The 19,677-nt window shown below is 38.3% G+C and overlaps 1 protein-coding gene across 6 annotated transcripts in view; it reads right to left on the bottom strand.

The window, feature by feature from the left end:
* Positions 1-19,677, bottom strand: part of GOLGA4 (golgin A4) — a 113,028-nt gene that overhangs the window by 18,231 nt on the left and 75,120 nt on the right. For all 6 annotated transcript variants that reach the window (XM_070455410.1, XM_070455411.1, XM_070455412.1 and 3 more), the window contains 7 exons: positions 17,034-17,189; positions 11,239-15,479; positions 10,276-10,397; positions 9,730-9,860; positions 3,872-3,985; positions 1,606-1,626; positions 1,358-1,426 (listed from right to left, as the gene is read on the bottom strand). In XM_070455410.1, the coding sequence (XP_070311511.1) occupies positions 1,358-1,426; positions 1,606-1,626; positions 3,872-3,985; positions 9,730-9,860; positions 10,276-10,397; positions 11,239-15,479; positions 17,034-17,189 (4,854 nt within the window). The remainder of the gene's footprint in view (positions 1-1,357; positions 1,427-1,605; positions 1,627-3,871; positions 3,986-9,729; positions 9,861-10,275; positions 10,398-11,238; positions 15,480-17,033; positions 17,190-19,677) is intronic.

The raw sequence follows: 19,677 nt of genomic DNA, 5'->3' as shown, positions 1-19,677 counted from the left end.
TGAACCCTAAAAACATTATGCTGAGTGAAAGAGGACAGGTTAGAAAGGTCATGTATTACATGATTCTATTTATATAAAATACTCAGAATAGGTATTTTGAGTAGTTGAGCATGCCCTGGAGGAGGGCATGGCAATCCACTCCAGTATTCTTGCTTGGGGAATCCCCATGGACAGAGGAATCTGGCAGGCTACAGTTCATGGACTCGCAAAGAGTCAGACACAACAGAACTACTAAGCACATTTATATAAAATACTCAGAATAGGTAAATCCACAGACATAAAAAGCAGATTAGTGGTTGTGAGATACTGGGGAGGAGGTAATGGGGAATGATGCTTAATGGGTACAGGGTTTTTTCTTTTGAGGGTCATGAAATGTTCTGGAACTAGATAATCACAATGGTTTCAGAACACTGTGAATGAACTAAATGTCAATTAACTGTGTACTTTAAAATTATTAAAATGGCCAATTTTATGTGTTTACTACTATAAAAATAATCAGTACAAAAATTGTTATTCTAGGACAGTTTGAAGAGTTGAGTATGCTAAGAGAAGAGAATTTTAAAGCAGTAAACTTGAGATGGATGAGAAAAGCAAAAACACTAGGGAAAAAAAATAATAAGGTAACACTGGGACTTAGTATCTATCTTTGGGAATTTTTAAAAAAATACTATGAAAAGTTTCAAACATACTCAAATACAGAAAGTATACTACAGCTAATGCTCATCACCTAGTTTCAACAATTATCAACATTTATGTGTACATATGAGTTGTAAAAAACTGGAAAACTCCTAAAGACTTAGTTTTCAGACTCAGCCAGTTGACTGAGGTCACTCTTCCTCCAGACTTTGGAAAAAGACTAAGTATCATGCCCCACAGGTAAACATATACTGGTGTCTGCATGCTTATGCATCCTTCTAGGTGTACACACATGATCCTATTTAAATTTAATCACTGGATAACATATGGACAAATAATACTAAACCAAGACATTATAACCACTAGGAAAAAGCGGTAAACACTGATGTTAACGTATTTTCCCTCTGATAAAAGCTTCTTTTATAGAACTTAAGTCATTACAAATTAAATACAAATTGTTATCCAAAATGTTAAGCACTAGAATAACAGGATGCAAATGTTCTTGTTTAAATATATACGTGATCACAAATTTATAAAGATATCCTCCAGCACTTTCAGATTTAGGAATAAAATTTCCTGTGTGAGATAAGATTGGAAAACCAACTATTAAATGAGTATTAAATCAGTTCTTTTTTAAAAATTAGCTAAATGAGTTCCAAGAATATACTAACATAAATCAAGGAAGTCATTTCAAAACAAAAAGCACCAATTAGACCTGTACCTGTTCTCTGAATTCCTGCTCTTTCAACTTTGAGTCACTGATTAGAGTAGTCTTCTGTGCTAGTTGTGTCTGAAAGAACAAAAAGTCAGATATGAGACTGTTGGTTTCATCATTGCTTGGACACATTTCTACACTTCCTGGAAAATTTTTCCTTGTTAAAACAAGTCTCTTCATATTTTAACTTAAAATACAGAATGCTCCTGAAAATGGATTACCTTCACTCAAATTCAACGAAAAACTAGTCTCACCTGTAGCTCCATAATTGTTATCTAAAAATGGAAAAGAAAAAAAAGAAATAAGTCCATACACTAAAATCTACAAGAAACAATAAAATGGGACAATATGAAATTACAAGGCAACAAAAATTCAGTGTTACAGTCTTAAGAGAGTGGTCAGACTTGAGATGAGACAACCTTAACTACTTGCTTTTAAACCTGGTCTATTTTGCTATATAAACTATTACAATGTAAATACACATGTGTGTGCTCAGTTGCTCAGTTATATCCCACTCTTGAGACCCCATGGACTGTAGACTCCTGTCCACGGAATTTTCCAGGCAAGAGTACTGAGGGGGGTGTCCATTTCCTCCTCCAGAGGTAAATATACATAAACACAGGTAAACACAAAGAAAAATGACTAGCAGGTCAGTTGTGAAATTCCTAAGAATCATGACCACTTGGGATAAGAATGGTTTAAACCATAGGAATGGTTTATCTATATACATCTGTATTATCTATTTTTTTTCTTACAACAAGAATATATTTATCTATTATTTGTACAATTTAAAAAAACTAAACATATTAACATCTATTTATAACATATGGGCTCCTTAGGGAAAATTCTAAAGGACCATTTCTGCGAATCCACTGTATAGAATAATCACAAATTATTTCTCACCCAACTCAACACTGATATACAGTTCAAGACATCTCAGAAGCACCAAAAGATACTCAAGAAGGAAAAGAATAAAAATTCAAAAAGAATAAAATAGAAAAACATTTTTTAGAGCAGAAATAAAAGTTAAGGATATTCTCTCCTTTCTTATGCTACAAATTAAAGGAGTCAAAAGACCTCCTGGATATTAATTTCACAGCGTTTCAATACTCTATGGCATCCTGACACAGGTCTTAAGGCCACTTTATACAACATTATTACTTAATTTGATACTGAGGAGAAGAATACCTTAGAGAGTACAATACATGTACCCATCTCATAGGAAGCAACATTTAACAGTACCAAGTATATTCAAATAATGACCAACTGGCAAAAAATTTAAAAAACAAGGCAAAATAAAAGAAGCTAGAAGCTACTGAAGAAAGTAAGGAAATTCGCTCATTGCTAAAAACTAGAACCTGTGCACCAAGTGGCCCGGCATGGCAGAGCTGTCTTGCTGTTGTTTAGTCACTCAATCACGTCCGGCTCCTTTTTGACCCCATGGACTGTAGCCCGTCAGGCTGCTCTGTCCATGGGATTTCCCAGGCAAGAATACTGCCGTGGGTTGCCAGTTCCTTCTTCAGAGCCATTTATAAAGTCCTTTTCTCTCCATTTTGGAAAACTGGTCGCTGACTTCTGCGATGAATCCTTTATAATTCTGGAGGATAAAGCCAACAGTGTCCACCTCTCCCATGGCCCTCTTGACAGTGCTATGAAGACCACACTAGATCAGTGAGAACGTATCAGGAGGAGGACGGTATACTGCCCTGGCCTCTGGAATGAGGGCTCACAAGCCCTGAGGATATGCATTTGCTGGGGTGCACAGCAGGCCAAGAAGCCGCAGGGTAAACATGGTCCATCTTTCATAGCATCATTTTTACTTAAAGACTGGGATTATACATGGCTAATTCATTTCAATGTATGACAAAAACCACTGCAATGATGTAAAGTAATTAGCCTCCAACTAATAAAAATAAATGGAAAAAAAAAAAAAAAGACTGGGATTATAAAAAAGCCTAGATATGCAGTGCCAGATCTCTTTGAATTGAGCCGAATTTTCCAAAATAATCCCCTTGCATCTACAACTTGTCCCTTAACCAAGGAGAAAACATGGTTTTTCTCAAAGGTATATAACTAAAACCATTTTTATGTGACTACAAATAAGGATACATTATAGAGTTGAATATAAAATGTATATGAATTTTTAGCACAAAATATAAAAATATAAAACTGAGAAACATTCTATGAACCGTTTTTGGCTCTGTCCCAGGGCTACAAGGTTAACTGTCCTCTGATGTCCTTTCCATGGGGAAGCCTGAGAAGTTTTGGTACCACAGAAACACCTAGGTTTTGAAGTCTGGCAGAGTGGATTTATATTCCCAGTACAACATTTACTGAGCACAGAGATTTTATTTAATCTCTTTGAAATTTAGTTTCATACTCTAAAAAGAGAGGCGACAACTTCTCTCTTGAAAGATTTCTGTTAGGGTTAGATGAGGTAGGTGTGCATGGCAACAGGCGAGTCAACAAAAACGACAATGTTTTCAAGGACTGAGTAAAGCCCAGTCCAGGTCCCCTCACTTTATCATTGCCGGGAGTCTCCTCCTGCTCTAGCCTTTGCTGGTATTTCTTCTGCAGGTCCTCAAATTGAGTCTGCAAGTCCATTACTTTTGCAGTCATTTCTTCTTCACGAGCCTTTGGAATAAAAAAACATATGTATGTTAACAAACATCTCAAAAAGAATGCAGTAAAGAGCAACATGAAATTGAAAACTACCTCTGTGGGAGAAGCAAACACCTACATATTTTTTAAAACATAAACCACTATTTTTATTGTCATTCATTTCTGTGCTCCGAAAACTTCCGTTCATACCTCACTTTTAACTCCAAGCCCTTTTTAAAGCTGCTCATTATTCCTAGGGCCACTTTCCCACCTTTAGTCCTCTTATCCCCACCCCATAAAGGTCGTCAAGCTGACCCTTAAACTAGGGTTCCCAGGTTCAAGCAACATTGAAGTGTGTGACAGCATTGTGACTGAACACAGAATCTATGTTTTAAGGCTTCCATACTAGGATTTAATTTCCAGAAAATATCCAATATAAACTAGCTTTATGCACACAACAGCTCAACTAGCTAGACACTTAACTGATCAAAAGAAGTATGGGTTTTTTCCTCCCCTAGCTTCTTGGGATGGGCTGCACAAGTGGGATGGTTCTCTGGCCTAGTTGGCAAACCTGCACATCCCCTACACATCAGACTGAAAACCACACCAGTGGTTCTTTGGAGTAAAGCGTTCAACTATAATCTATTTCTGAAGAAAAGAAAAAACTGTCCAATATATCAGTAACTAATGTAAGGTATCCATTTGCCTTGACCTTGGCAGAAAACAGACAAGGCTGCAAAAGTAATACGCGACTTATTGGCTGAAAACTCCTTCTTACAAAATTTGGCAGACAAATCATTCTCTCTTCTGTTCTGACTGCCCTGCTAAAAGGCCTGCCCATCCTTACATTTTTTCATTTGTCTTGATAATTGCCATTATTTGTTGTACAAAGCAGTCCAGACCACTCCTTGCTCTTATAAATCTTGCAATAACGTTTGTGCTAAAAGAACATTTGGCGTTGGAATATTGATCAGATTTGAGTAAAGACAGGACACGTGTTTGCTGAGTAAGAGGCTCAACAGGAAAACAGCCACAAGCGGGTGTCTGATTTAACAGAAGAAATGTCATCATTCTCAAAAACAGGAACAGAGGCACAAAAGAAAGAAATGAACCATGAGACAACTCAAAAGTCTAAATAACTTGTCATAACTTATAATTTGTCATGAAAATTCAAACAAATAAAAAAAGATTGAAGCCCTTCTCACAACATAAGCGAAGCAGGGGTCTCTTGTAACTAGACTCAGACGTCTGCCACGGAGGCACTCGAACGTAGCCTCCAGCCTTCACACACTACTGACCAGAAACTACTGTAAATCTATAACTGCCCGCAGTTCTGGCTTATTCACTGTTTTTATTCTACCATCACATATACTGTGTGGATGTCTTGTTGATGTGGTCCAGCTTTGTTTGAAAGATCACCTCTACAGCTACGAATTTGGCAAGGCTCAGATTCTGATATGGCAGTTAGCTACGTCTAACATTTCCTTTGACAGCTGGGAGAAACCAATCTGGAGCAAGCCCACCAAGAATTAGAAAAGAATCCTTGATGTATCATTTCTAATTGAAGAAATGGCTCTTGGTTTCCTTTGTAAAAGCTTTCTATCTTCTTCAAGGGAGGAGGGGGAGCAATACCTCTTGCTCTTAAGTAAAAACAGTAAGAAAAACTAAACTAAGTATTTATGTGCATACATGGAAACTATGTTTTAAAGACTATTGTGTCAAAGCCAAATCACTGAACTGTGCTAAACGTCAAGAAGAAATCAGTCTTGTATCTAACGCAGCTGCAGGAGCTCCTCCCTCCCAGTGAGGCTGCTCTGAGGCCGGGAAGGCTGTCAGCTCCCTTACCTGTCAGACTCGGTTCCTTTCAGATGCCACCATCCTTTATTCCCAAATGAATGCTGCCTTGCCTACCAGGTGTCACCACCTTCAAATTCACCAAGCATCTAGTATGTGCCAAGCACTTGGCTAGGTCCTCAAGACTCAAGATGGATAGCAGGGGCCCACAAGATACTAAGAGTCCAGGGGAGAGGACAGACACATTAATACATTCCTACACACATATGTATGTATGATAAAAATGACATGTTGAAAGGAAGTAATAAATATAAACAAATATAGAGTATCAAAGGAAGACAGGTGCAATTCATTCTGTTTTAAAGGATTGCAAAAAACCTAAGTGAAGACAATATGCTGCAGAAAAGCACATTCAAAAAGCTAACTTTGGGGTAGGACTTGGAAAAAAGAAACAAGAATTTTTTTTTTCCTGTCTGCATAAGGAAACACAAGACTATTACATAAGAGACTAACGGTCACCTGTGGAGGGAGAAAGGAAACACGTTATAGAATACAGAGAACAGTGTGGGTGCAATTTTCATTAGGGACCATCCTCCAAGTATACTTTTTTATATTATTTTGATCTTTAAACCATGGAACATATTTGACTCAATTTTTTTTCTAAATACAAGCTGAATTTAAAACTTAAAAAACTATCCAAAGAGAGATGACAGACAGCACTACTAACTCATGAAGTGTGAGAATGAGCTCTGGTGGCACCAGGAAAAGCAGGAGCAGAAGTGAAATACGAGGAGGAAGGAGTTAAAGCTGAGCTCAGCCGGACCACCGACTGACCCAGAGGAAGGGCACCAGGACAGAGGGAAGACACTACACGGGTTCAGGGCAAGGGATATGATCCCACCTTTATTTCCAGACAGACAGTAACTCTGACAGGAAGAGATGAAAAACCAAGAGCAAAGAGACCAACTGAGAAATTAATACAACAGACCAGACCAGATGCAATACAGCAGCCAGGACTGTGGGAGAGTGGTGGAATTAAGAGGAGGGGAACGTTCAATGTGATTCAGTGAAACACTACAGCTGAAAAAGTCTATTACATGTTGGAGACCATGCTGGAGATACACAGTTAAAGGGGAAAAGGTTCTCTCTCTGCTTAGGAAGACAGGGAAGATAAACAGATTTCATGTCCTAAAGGTGTGTGGATGTGGACGCGGATGTGTTAGGGGCTGAGAAAGACAGGAGGCATGAATCAAGGATGACAACGTTCTCAGCTTTCTCCAATGGGGAAAGCAACTCTAAGAACATGAGCTAAGACAGTAAAAGCAGGAAAGTGAAACTGTCTCTATGTTCCACTTTCCTAGTAACAAATCCCGCAGTAACTTTAATGGATGACAAAAATACAGCATTCTACAATGTCATCATTAAGACAAATTATCGATCTGATAATAGCTTTTATAGAGGGAAAAAACACTACTACATAATACATACAAATCTCATATAAAACTCCAATTCTGGAAATTTTTAAATGGGAGAATGGTAACAGAATATGTCTCAAAATCAGAGCAATATGGTGTGTGCTCAGTATTGGTAATACTAATACCTTTGAGTTATATTTACTCTTTAAAAAAAAAAATCTTCAAGACAGAGTATGTATTTGGGTGTTTGGATGGGGAGTGCTGATTTAATTACCAAGTCAGTCCTGGAGCTGGCATTGAAAGTCTGAGGCCACACTGTCTAATACAGTAGTCGCTGGCCACCCTGTATAGTAGGTATGAGCACTTGAAATGTGGCTAATCCACGCTGAGATAGACTATACATGCAAAAATACACCGACTCTCAAAGAATTTATATATATATAATATGTTAAATATAATATATATATATCATTTTTATACTGACTGCATTTTGAAATGACAATGCCTTGGATATAATGGGTCAGTTACTGTATTATTAAAAGTAAATTCACCTGATTCTTCTTTATTTAATGTGGATATTAGAAAATTTTAAATCCCATTTGTGGCTTGCGTTGTACTTTGAGGGGGCAATGCTGGTCTAAGGCACAGGAAGGGGTCTGGGGAAGAGTCCACCCAACTCCCCGGGCCCACCCTCTACTTCCTGTCTCTACCGCTCTAATGCTCCCAGCCTGAAGCTGGGAGGACCATTTATTTTCTAGTAACCACCACATGTTTCAGCAGGAACCATACAGAGGTCACCTGTCTCCCTGTTCACCGACCTCTCTACCCACAGAGGTGTGCGGTGACCTGCAAAGTCCACCTTGTGCTATGGTCCCCTGACACACACATTCAGAGAGAGACAGAGAGCGTTCACAAGAGGGAACAGGACAGCTCTGGCGCAATCTGTCCCCTGCACGTGAAGCTCCCCGACTTAACCACCCATGATTCGTAACTGTTCCCTTCACCAAGCTCCTTTCTGAAAGAGAAGCCTCTATAAAATACATGAAACTAAGAGTCTGCACTCTACTACTCGCTTTGTAGTTTTAAGGAAATCATTTAACTATGCTGAACTCATTCTCCTTCTGCAAAAAATTAAATAAATAAACCACAAAAAAACAAAAAACAGAAGGTAAACCTAAAACTAGCTTTAATGTATCTTCCAATCCCAACATTCTCTAAGCATTCAAGAAACAATGATATTTTTTTAAAGCTTTGCACACATATACTCTAGGAAAGTATAAGAAAATGTGAAATTATTCAAATTTTCTTTCATAGTGAAAGCTATAGCTCAAAATCTATATTAAAAAATCGCCAAAGAATTGATTCTTTTGAACTGTGGGCTTGGAGAAGACTCTTGAGAGCCCCTTGGGCTGCAAGGAGATCAAACCAGTCCATCCTAAAGGAAATGAGTCCTGTATATTCATTGGAAGGACTGATGCTGAAGCTGAAACTTCAATACTTTGGCCACCTGATGTGAAGAGCTGACTCACTGGAAAAGTCTCTGATGCTGGGAAAGACTGAGGGCAGGAGGAGAAGGGAACGACAGAGGATGAGATGGTTGGGTGGCATCACCAACTCGATGGACATGAGTTTGAGCAAGTTCTGGGAGTTGGTGATGGGACAGGGAAGCCTGGCATGCTGCAGTCTATGGGGTCAAAAGGAGTCAGACGCAACTGAGTGACTGAACTGAACATTTATATTCATATAACATATCTCAGAATTTCACTTTTTCAATTATATTTAAAATAATTATTACTAGAATCTGTTTCGGCTCAGACCTCTACTGCTACAACAGCCAGACTAAGGCAAGATTCTCTGGTTTACCCATTCCTAATAATCAAATGGTTCTCAGCACATTGTGAACTAAGGCTTACAGTAACTAAAGAATCTGCACTCCAAGAAAGAATAATTCACATTGTTTTATATTCAAAAATATTCTGGAGTCCAAATACTCACCAGCATTCGTGGCTTATCTTTATACTAATCCACCACTAGTAGAATAAATAGTATACTGAATTTATCTTTCAACTGCATGTAAAAGATCTAGCTGATGTATTCTTTTTTTTTCATCTTTTTTCTCCCTTGAGATCAACAAAAACTAAGCAAATTGGGTAGGGATGAAATAAAGTTAACTGGCCCTCCTGGAAAGATCCCAGTTAAGCTCATACACACACTAACTGTCTTAAACACAAGCTCTCAATTCTTAGTCTGGTGATCTCACAATTTGATCTGAATCTGGGAGACAGAGAAGAAAATCCATTCTTTCCCTTACTAACTCACTGTTGCTTCAAGTATGTCTGGTAAGCAGACACTGATCAGAAAACTATAAACCTAGCAGAATTAGACTCCTCATAAATCTGCAAACAATGGAAAAACACTAATTCAAATAATATTGAACTCCCCCGCCCCAAAAAACCCCTCTACATTAGAAAAACAGGCAATCTGACAGCCCAATCTTCTTTAGCACTACCATGAAATCTATTTCACCTAAATTTAGAGAGAGAGAGAGAGAGAGAGAAAATAAGGTACATCAAGGATTTCTTCATATCTTTTGGCGGTTCTTTTTAGATCATCTTCTTTCTCTGCAATTTTTTTATATAACTTATTTGTCTCTTCTTGATGGCTTTCTAAAAGTTCAGCCTCCACTTCCTGGGCTTTATCTAATAAATAAAAAAAATGGACACATATAAGAAAATATATTAGGTAAGAATTAATATCTATATCCCAGTAATCTGTAAGAATCCTTGTTCCAAATTATCAGTAAACTTGATTAAAATCAACTGATCAAACTGATCAAATGTATCCTTCTCAGGGAGCAGAAGTGCCTTCATCAGGTAATTAATTAGCTAATGCTTTCTTTTAGGTTCTTCCACCTGCTCCTTCCCTCTAAAAGCAAGTCACTTTCAGGCAGCACAGTTTCCATCAGTGAACTTTCTTGGGCAAGAATTATTTTTTTCTCCTGTTTATAATTACATAAAGCACTTAGCACAGTGTGAAAAGAATAAGCTTAAATTATAAATAGCCACTGCTGACTGATTCTGATTTGGTTTTTATTGAGTTCAAAAGTTTGCTTACCGATGGTCTCCTTTATGGTCATTTCCAGCTCCTGTTCTTTTTGTGCGAGCTGTGTATGAAACTCTCTCATCAGCTGTTTTAATGTGGAATTGTGCTTCAACTCAAGATCTTCCTGCTCCTGTCTGAGTATCAAAATATGAAGAGCTTATTGTTGTCATACAAAAAAAAGCAGTGCATATAGTCTGATCTCACTGGTGTATCCAACCATATTTAAGGGTGTGTGTGTGTGAGCATGCGTGTGTGTGTCTCCAGGCCCAGAAAACTTCTGGAAGGCTATGTAACTATGATTAACTCTAGGGAATGGTCCTGAGAATTTGAGAATTTTCATTTTCCATTTAAAATTACCATATACATCATATACCATATATACCACATACATCTATATTATATAACATTAATACTAAAAATAATAAAACAAAAAATAATTACTGGGTTATATACCTAATAATCATGATCTCATATGCAAGGAAAGGGTTTTTCCCCCTTAAACAGACATGGGAAAACACTGCTTCTCTGATTTAATTGCTTTTATTTGTCATCAGTATTTAACTTACTATATTTATGCTTGATACTAACAATTTTAGGTTATGAAACTCAACTGTATTAAGACACAAAAAAGATTTTATTAGGGAGGATTACCTTAAAGATAATCATACTGGAAAGAAAAAAAAATTTACTTGGGGCTTCTCTGGCGGTCCAGTGGTTAAGACCCACCTACCAATGCAGGGGACACAGGTTTGATCCCTGGTCCAGGGAGAACCCACATGCCTCTGAGCAACTTAGCCCATGCACTACTCACTACTGAGCCCACTCGCCCAGATCCCGTGCGCCACAACAAGAGAAGCCACCACAATGAGAAGCGCATGCGCTGCAACGAAGAGTAGCCTCTGCTCAGGGCACTAGGGGAAGCCTGCACACAGCAACAAAGACCCAGCACAGTCAATAAACAAAATAAAAGCTTACTTGATTTTCTCTTCCATCTCTTTTTCATACTCTTTCTTTATTATATCCAGTTCTTGCTGATGCTCCTTCCACAGCATTCGAATATCTTTCTGCAGTTTAACCACCTCCTGGCTCAGCTTCCGCTTCTCCTGTTCCGCTCCAGCTAATTTAAACTCCAGGTCATTGTGCTCCTCCATGTTACTAAGCAAGCTGGGCTGGACCACATGTGATGTGGACTTTCCTTCAGCACTTTCTTCCAAAACTTCTGTGGGTTTACTTTTTCCATTCATCTGTTGTTGTAGAGCCTGTAAACTTTCAAGTTTTGAGGTCAGCGCTTCGATTTCAACTCTGTGTCCTTCCCTCTCTCTCAATAAGCAGGAATCCAACTCTTTTATTTTTTGCTCCAAGATCTGACAGGTCAAGTCCTCCCCCTGGAGCGTTTTCTGGACATTGCCAACCACATTTTCCAAGTTCTGCTTTGCCCCTGTGTTATTTTTATCTCCTTCTTCTTCCAAATGCTGGGAAGAAACCAAGGAGTGTTTCTTGTTTTTTCCTTCAAGTTCTTCTTGAAGCTGATTAATCATCACTCGATCCTCATGTTGTTTTGCTTCAGCCTGTTCTATCTTTATTAAGAGCTCCTGGTATTTGCACTGTATTTCAGAATGAGAGGAAATTGTCTCTTCTTTTTCCTGCTCCAGCCTCTGCACTAACATTTCCTTTTCAATTAAATTTCTTTGTAAAACACTTAGTTTTTCTTCACATGCATTCCGCACACAGCCTTGGGAATCTGCTTCTTCTTGCTCAGTACACACTGCTATGTTTTCTGATAATCTGGGTACAACTGACATTTCTGATTGTGGTGAACTTTTCGCGGACTTCAGTTTTTCTTGCAAGATGTGAATTTCTCTGTCTCTTTCTTGCAGTTTTATAGTTAGCTCACTCAGATGACTTTCTCTGTCTTTTCTGTATTGCTGTTCTTTCTCCTCCATTTGCGATAACAACTGCTTCTTGATGGCAGCAATCTTTTGTTCGGCTTTTTTCTTCAGTTCTGCTAATTTCGCAGCACCTTCTGACTCAAGTCTATCTTCCAATGCTTTTAACTCCTCTTCTTTGCCTTTCACAATTGAATTCACATGTTCCAATTCTTTCTTCACAGATTCAAGTTCAGATTTCATGGAAGATGCTTGCTCTTCAAGTCTTAAGACTTTTTCTTCAGCCTCTTTAACCCTGTTGTCCTTCTCTTCTCCTAACTCTTGAATGTGCCGGAGTTTCTGAATCAGTTCTTTCTGTTCACTATCCTTTTGTTGATGGTGGCTTTTAAGCACTTCATTTAAGGACTCAATTTCAACTGCTTTCTGAGCAACATGCTCCTCTAATTCCACAATTCTCACTGTTAGAGTTTTTAACTCAGCCTCTAAATTACACTCCTTCTTCTCCATCTCACTCTTCTTATCTTCCATCTCACCCTTTAAATATTCAAATCTTTTCTTTTGCTGATCAAGGTCCTCCTTCAATAAAGTTAACTGCTCGTCCTTTTCACTGGCTTCCTTCGTTTTTAACTCAAGCTGCATCTGCAATTCTTTACTAGTATTTTGGTACTGTGTAAATCTTGACTGTGCTTTCTTCTTCCACTCTGAGAATTTGATGGACAAGTGATCTGCCTGTTCCAGAGCAGACGTTTTCTCTTTACTCAGAGTTTCAACTTTCAAAGATAAATCTCGCACTTGATTCAGCAATTCCTGCTGTGCTTCATCATGTCGCTTACTTAGTGATGAGATGGCTGCTTCTTTTTCAGCTAGGCTGATGCTATTCTGAAGCTGAGCATTCAAATCAGCTAGCTGTTTACTAAGACTGCTGATCTCAGCTTTTTTTTCTTTAAGCTCTTCTTTCATCATAGTGACAGCATTGATGTTTTCTGACAACTCTTTCTTCAACTGTGTGATACAAGATTCCTTTTCTGAAGCAGCCTGTTGCTGATTTCCTCCTTCCTTCTGTAAGGCTTCTTTTTCTGTGACAAGACCTTCAATATCAGCCTTCATGCTCTTAATCTGACCTTCTTTTTCTTCCAACTGATGTGTAGCATGTTGAAAAGAACTATTTAGTATATTTTGCTCTTCTGTTAGCTGTCTAAGTTGTGCTTCTAATTCAGAAACCTGGCAAGTTTTGCTGAGTAGTGCCTCCTTCACTTTAGCTGTGTGCTGTTGACAATGGGAGATTCTAGAGAGAATGGCATTGATTTTACTACTGCTGATGTCGATGAGCTCACTTGTTTTAGCCTGCAGTAAGGCTTCGGTTTTCTTAGAGTAAATGTCTAGCTGAACTGTTAGCTCCTCAGACAGCTTTTTGAACTCCAGGCTTCTGTCCTCTAGGCTTTTCTTACTGCTGTCGTGTGAAGATTTCAGACTCTGGAATGCTTCATCTGTGGTTTTCAGCATCTCAGTAAACTCTAAAACCTTGAGCCTGTCTTTTTCTGCCAGCACCTTCAGTTCAGCTACTTGCTCTTGAAGAGAAATGTTTTCCTTCAGAGAGCCACTCAAGTCAACCTCCAGCTTTTCAAGTTCAGCTTTCAGTTTAGCTTCATTCTGTGCAAGGGAATCCCTGAGAGCAGCATTCTGCTTCAACTGTCCCTGTAATTCCTTTAATGTGGTATCCTGCCTAGCACCCTCCTCCTTCAGCCAAGCCATTTCCTTGTTCATCTCTTCTTTTTCACACCCAAATAGGAGCATCTTTTGCTTCAGTTCTGCTACCTCTTGTTCTTTCTCCTGTAACTGGATATCATGTTTTTCCTGAAGTTCTTCAGCTTGCTGACTAAGTTTCCGCTCCCAGACTGCTATGACATCATCTAGCTCTCGCCTGTGTGCCTCAGTGAGACTTTCTATTTGCTCCCTTTGGTTTGTCTCCAGTCTTGACACTGCATCATTGATTCCAGCTGAATTAGCCTGTGCCATTTCCAAAATTTTGGCATTGAACTGTTTTTCTTTTTGACTGAGCTCCAGAGCAGTATTTTCAAGCTCTTTTTTAAGTTTGGCTTCCTGATCCAACAATTTCTTCTTTAACATTTCTTGCATCTCCTTTGCTTTCTGCTTAATTTTTTCCATCTTTTTCTCTTGATTTTTAAATTTGGCTTCATATTCCTCTTGCAAAACATGAATACTGTCCTCTTTGGCTGATAATTTCTGTTTGAGTATTTCTATTTCTTTGCTCTGGGCTTCTCTCATTTGTAAAATAACATTTTCCTTTTCCATTAAGAGTTGCTTGGTCTGTTCCTGTTCTGTGTTGTTATCTTTAAGTTGGGATTCATAGAGCTGGGTTAAAGATTTCACTTTTTCTTCCATTTCACGATTCTGTTTTTCAAGCTTCTGCAGTAGATCCTGCACCTGGATTTTGTGAGTGTCCAACTCAGCACAAACATCTTTCTTTTGAGCTTCAACTTCAGCTACCTGTTTGCTAAGAAGAATTCTTTCTGTTTCCAAATCCAACAACTGCTGCTGCAACTGGGCCAGCTGCTCCTCATGGACTTTAGCCTGCTCATGCGTTGTATTCTGCAGTGACTGGAAAAGCTCCAGCCTAGCTGATGCCTGCTGGAGTTCCCCTTCGGACCTTTTGACGTCTGCCTCTAAATTTTCCACATGGGCCTGACGTTCTTTTAAATGCTTGTCCTTTTCCTTCAGAAGAAGCCCAAGTTGGTTAATTTCATCTTTTAAGGCCTTTTCAGTTCTCTGGATAGAAATCTCTTGTTCTTTAATGATACTGTCAACCTGCTGTTGGTGATGATTTTTCTGTTCATCCAGCTTGGCCTCTAATTCCTGCTTCATTCGATCCGCTTGATCCTTCAGTACAGAAAGTTCTTCTTCTAGCTTGTCACGTGTTTTTAACACTTCTGACAGTTCAGACGATAATGATTCCAATTCTGTTTGCTTCACATCAAGCTTTTCTAAAGTCTTTTCGTTCATTTCTTCTATATGGGCCTGAAAGAGTGTCTCTCTGTCTTTCACCAATGTTTCTTTCTCTCGCTCATACTTTTCTCTAAGTTCTTCCATTTCAGTCTGATGCTGTTGCTTTAAGACTTGGAGCTTTTCAGTCCAAATGTTATCCTGCTGATGCTTCAGACTTTCCAATTCTGTCTTGTGTTTTTCAACCATGATTGTAATTTCTTTATTGTGCTTATTTTTTTCAGCTTCCAAACGAATAGTTAAATCTTCTGATTGATTTTTATTTTCTTGCAAGCTTTTTTCCAAAGAACTTTCTAATTCAAGAATTCTCTGTTAATGAAAACAGATGTGTTTTTAATTTATTAGCAATGATATACACGACATGATGTCTACACCTCCTTAAAGATTACAATTTAGATAAACAATTTTACATGTCATATCAAACACTAGAAAGGACAAGGAATCTGTGCTCAGTTCCTAAAGGAATCATGTAATTTTAAAAAAAAAGATTCTATTTTTCACACAGCTCATAATTCCAGATTCTTTCTATTTGGGTAACTAGTTCAACTATCTTTTTCAAAATCATTCTGAATGGATAGTGGGGGGAAAAAACGATAAACTATATAACAGTAACTTTTGGTAGAAAGAGGAGTATTTTTTTCTGTTTTTAGAAAGGCCTATAATAGTATTCCATTACTCTTATAATTTAATTTTGAAAGAAAAATAATGTATCTGGCTCTTACACCAAAAATTATTACTTAGAAGATGTTTTTCAAAAAGAAGGAACTTACACCAAAGTAATTTACCAAACTTTACCAAAGTAGTTTACAAAAAGTAATAGTGATACTAAAATATTATTATCTCCTGAAAATATCAATCTTGACTGAAGGAAAAAGAGCTAATTAAGGCAGAGCCAAGGAATGTCAGAACTGGAATGGTGTTAAGAAATTATCAGATCCAACCTCTTCATGTGACATGTAAGGAAATTAAGGTATAATTAATTTATAAAGCTAATAAGTGAAAGATGTAGGCCTCCTGAGTACCCATTCCCCTTGACTATGCCACCTTACAAAATGTTGGAAGTGGGCTAATAAGACAGTTTAGAAATATGCGTAAGAACTGAGACTGTTTCACTGTCTAAATCAGAGCAAAAAGGCTTTTAAAAAGTCTAAGTAGTATTAATTTATTCCTAATAAGTCAAATATTTCATGCACTGTTAAGGGAAAGAACAGGGGGCCTTAAAAATGTGCACACTGAGATAGACATACTTACCTGCTCATCACAGGACTATTTTTTAATATGGGAAAATGGGAGAAAAATTAAATGGAAAAAGTAGAGCAACAGGGTAACTAAACTGATACAAACATAAAATGAAGTATGTCCAGATATGGCATGAGATGAAGGTGAAGAGGTAAGAAGGTGTCAGGGCAAGTGCTGCCTACAAAAGGAGGCCTCTTCCTAAGGATGAAAGATGAGTAAGCAGTGGAGCAAGGACGCTGCACTGCTGACTGAGGGCAAAGAATCGGAGTGAGAGACAAATACAGTCAACCAAAAGCAGAGAGTCAGAAGCACCATGAGGCAGACATCAAACCACTCCCACAAATAGCTCTAACTATCTACAAGTGGAGTGTACGTAAGTGCACGTGCTCAGCTGTGTTCTGACTCTGCGACCCCATGGACTCTATCCCATCAGGCTACTCTGTCCATGGGATTCCCCAGCAAGAATACTGGAGTGGGTTGCCATTTCCAGGAGAGCATGTATATGTATATCTAAAACAAAGTCTTCTCTACAACTTTATATCGACTGTAGAGATAATAAGAGTTTTCATGTATTAATACAAGTAATCCCATAGCCTGGGGCCCTGAAATAGTGTTTAAACTTACAGTTCTATATGTCTCTGTTTCTTGTTGAAGGTCCCGAACTTTATTTTCACTCTCTGTGAGGATTGCTTTCTTCTGCAACTCTAACTCTTCCAAGGCCAATGATTCTTGCTGTTCTTTTTCTTGAGTGATCTTCAAATATTCTGACTGACTTTTTTCCTGTGCCAAAAACAATCATACCACCTTAGACCCATGTAGATCTTCAGCATTCTCAAAGCACTGCCACAGGAATCATTCATTTCATTTGATCTGCACACCAGCCCTGTGAGGTAGGCAGCATTGTTACCTCTCTCTTCTCACACTCTGGTCTGCAGAAACAGGGCATAGTGCCTTTTCCAGTATAGTCTGGCCAATCTTTGCCACAAGTACAACTAATATGAAAAATTTTGTTTCCAGTAACCCTACTGGGTGTGTGCATGCTAAATAAGTCACTTCAGTCATGTCCAACTCTCTGCAACCCCAGGGACTGTAGCCCGCCAGGGTCCTCTGACCATGGGACTCTCCAGACAAGAATACCTGAGTAGGATGTCATGCCCTCTTCCAGGGGATTGAACCTGTGTCTCTTACGTCTACAGCACTGGCAGGTGAACTGTTTACCACTAGCACCACCTGGGAAGTGTGTCTACTATGTATTCACTACTTAAAATGCTTTGCAAAGTATCACTGAATGTGCAGGGTCACACAACTGTCACTACCACTTCTCTAGAGTTTGATATTTCAACTCCAGGCCATAGACTTACATAATTTAAATAAATTTAGGCTGTAAATTTATATAATTTGTGAGAAATACCTTACTATGATAGGGAACCCTGCATGGAAAAGCTCATCAAAATGAGATTACATGTGAAAAAATGGATTAGATCAAGGAACTCTAAAAGCCTATACAGCTCTTAAGAAGATCTGGCCCATTTCACTCTGGTGAAGTATACTGCTTTAAGGAAAGATTTTGTACCATACCATAAGCAGATTGATTTTTAAAAAATTAGTTTCTATAACATCAATTTTGAAACATCACTTTAAACATACTAAACTGTTTAACATAAACTATAATTTAAATGCATTGCCACCTATGCCCATAAATATTAAAAAGGAAATGCTAATAGTCTGCAGAATTTTGACTCTCAATGCCAAACTAATTTCTTTGAGAAACTAGGTAGGAAGAAGGGTGGAAGGGGATGAGCACATGTGCAGGTATGTGTGCTTCATGTGTTATTTGTGTCCTGCGCTCACTAGTCAGAGTATGTCTGAAATTATCAATTCCCAAAACACAGTATTAACAAAGTCAATGTTCAGAGTCCAGTGTCCCAATTGTGTGTTACTTGCTCAGTCATGCCCGACTCTTTTGTGACCCCCTGGACTCCCTGGTCCATGGGATTCTCCAGACAAGAATACTGGAGTAGGTTGCTATTTCCTTCTCCAATTACAGTGCCCCAATTACTCCAGCATGAAAACCCACAGCAGGTCTTATGACAGGCATTTTTAGCACCATCCCTGGCTTCACTTAGGTCCCTAGTGTCTCACTTTGTTCCTTTAATTTCCATGCTACTATTTTAAATTTATGCTGTCCTGTTGTAATTTTTAAGTACTCTTGTGAACAACTTCAAATCATTTTTGGACCAACAAAGAATACAAATATGTGCCATACAGATGTATGTTTCACAACCATGAACTAAACCCCTAACCTCAGCCAACAGCACTGTAAATCCATGTGTCTGTTGGCCCCACAGAGATTACAGAACTCCCTGACTCAGTTCAAGGATCACAGCTGCTGGAAAGCCTCAGAGCCCCAGGTCCAAACCAGAGTGAAAACAGAAATGTGGAAAAGAATGGAGATGAAAATTATAAAAACTATTTCTCATCCTTTAAAAGTATTTTTTATTTTATTTTTTTAAAGTATTTTTTAATTATATCTATTACCTTATGGATAATAACTTCATGTAAAAACAATAATCTACATTTTTGGCATTAATACTTCTTAACGTAACTTATCTAAATAGGCTTTTCACAATTTAAGTAAAATATTTTTTGTTTCAAACTTTCAAATTATACCATGCCAACAACTCTTTCTTATTTTTGCTTTTTTGGTTATTGTTTTAGTTAGTTCAGCCAGTTTTTTCTTATTTTACTTTATTTTTTTTAACATCATATAGATTGAAAATTACTGCTATCAGTCTACTTAAAAGGAAAACTGCATATGTGCTCAGTCGTGTCCAACTCTTTGTGACCCCATGGACTGCAGCCCACCAGGCTCTTCTGTCCATGGGATTTTCCAGGCAAGAATACTTGTTTCTCCAAGGAATGTTCCCAACCCAGGGACCGAACCCGAATCTCCCGTGTCCCCTGCATTGGCAGGCATTCTTTACCGCTGTGCCATCTGTGAACTGGGTCATTTTCCTTTTGTCCTCTTTAAAATGCATTCAAGCAAACTTTCTGAGCCTTAAGCTCTGATACATTCGGTCTGGTATCTGATATCTATCAAGACATTCTTGCTAAATTATGCAGGTGCTGGCCAACTGCGTCAGTTAACCTACCCTCCCCTTTATTTTCCCCAATCACAGTCTACAGCCAGGGCGAGAGGAACGATCCACAAACACACTGATTAATATAAGCCTGTCAGAAAGCAAATTTAATTTTCAGACAATACTAA

Source organism: Odocoileus virginianus, chromosome 26 (assembly GCF_023699985.2).
Source record: "Odocoileus virginianus isolate 20LAN1187 ecotype Illinois chromosome 26, Ovbor_1.2, whole genome shotgun sequence".
Classification (NCBI taxonomy): Eukaryota; Metazoa; Chordata; class Mammalia; order Artiodactyla; family Cervidae; genus Odocoileus; species Odocoileus virginianus.
The sequence above is the reverse complement of the archived record's forward strand: the minus strand, read 5'-3'. Positions and strand labels throughout refer to the sequence as shown.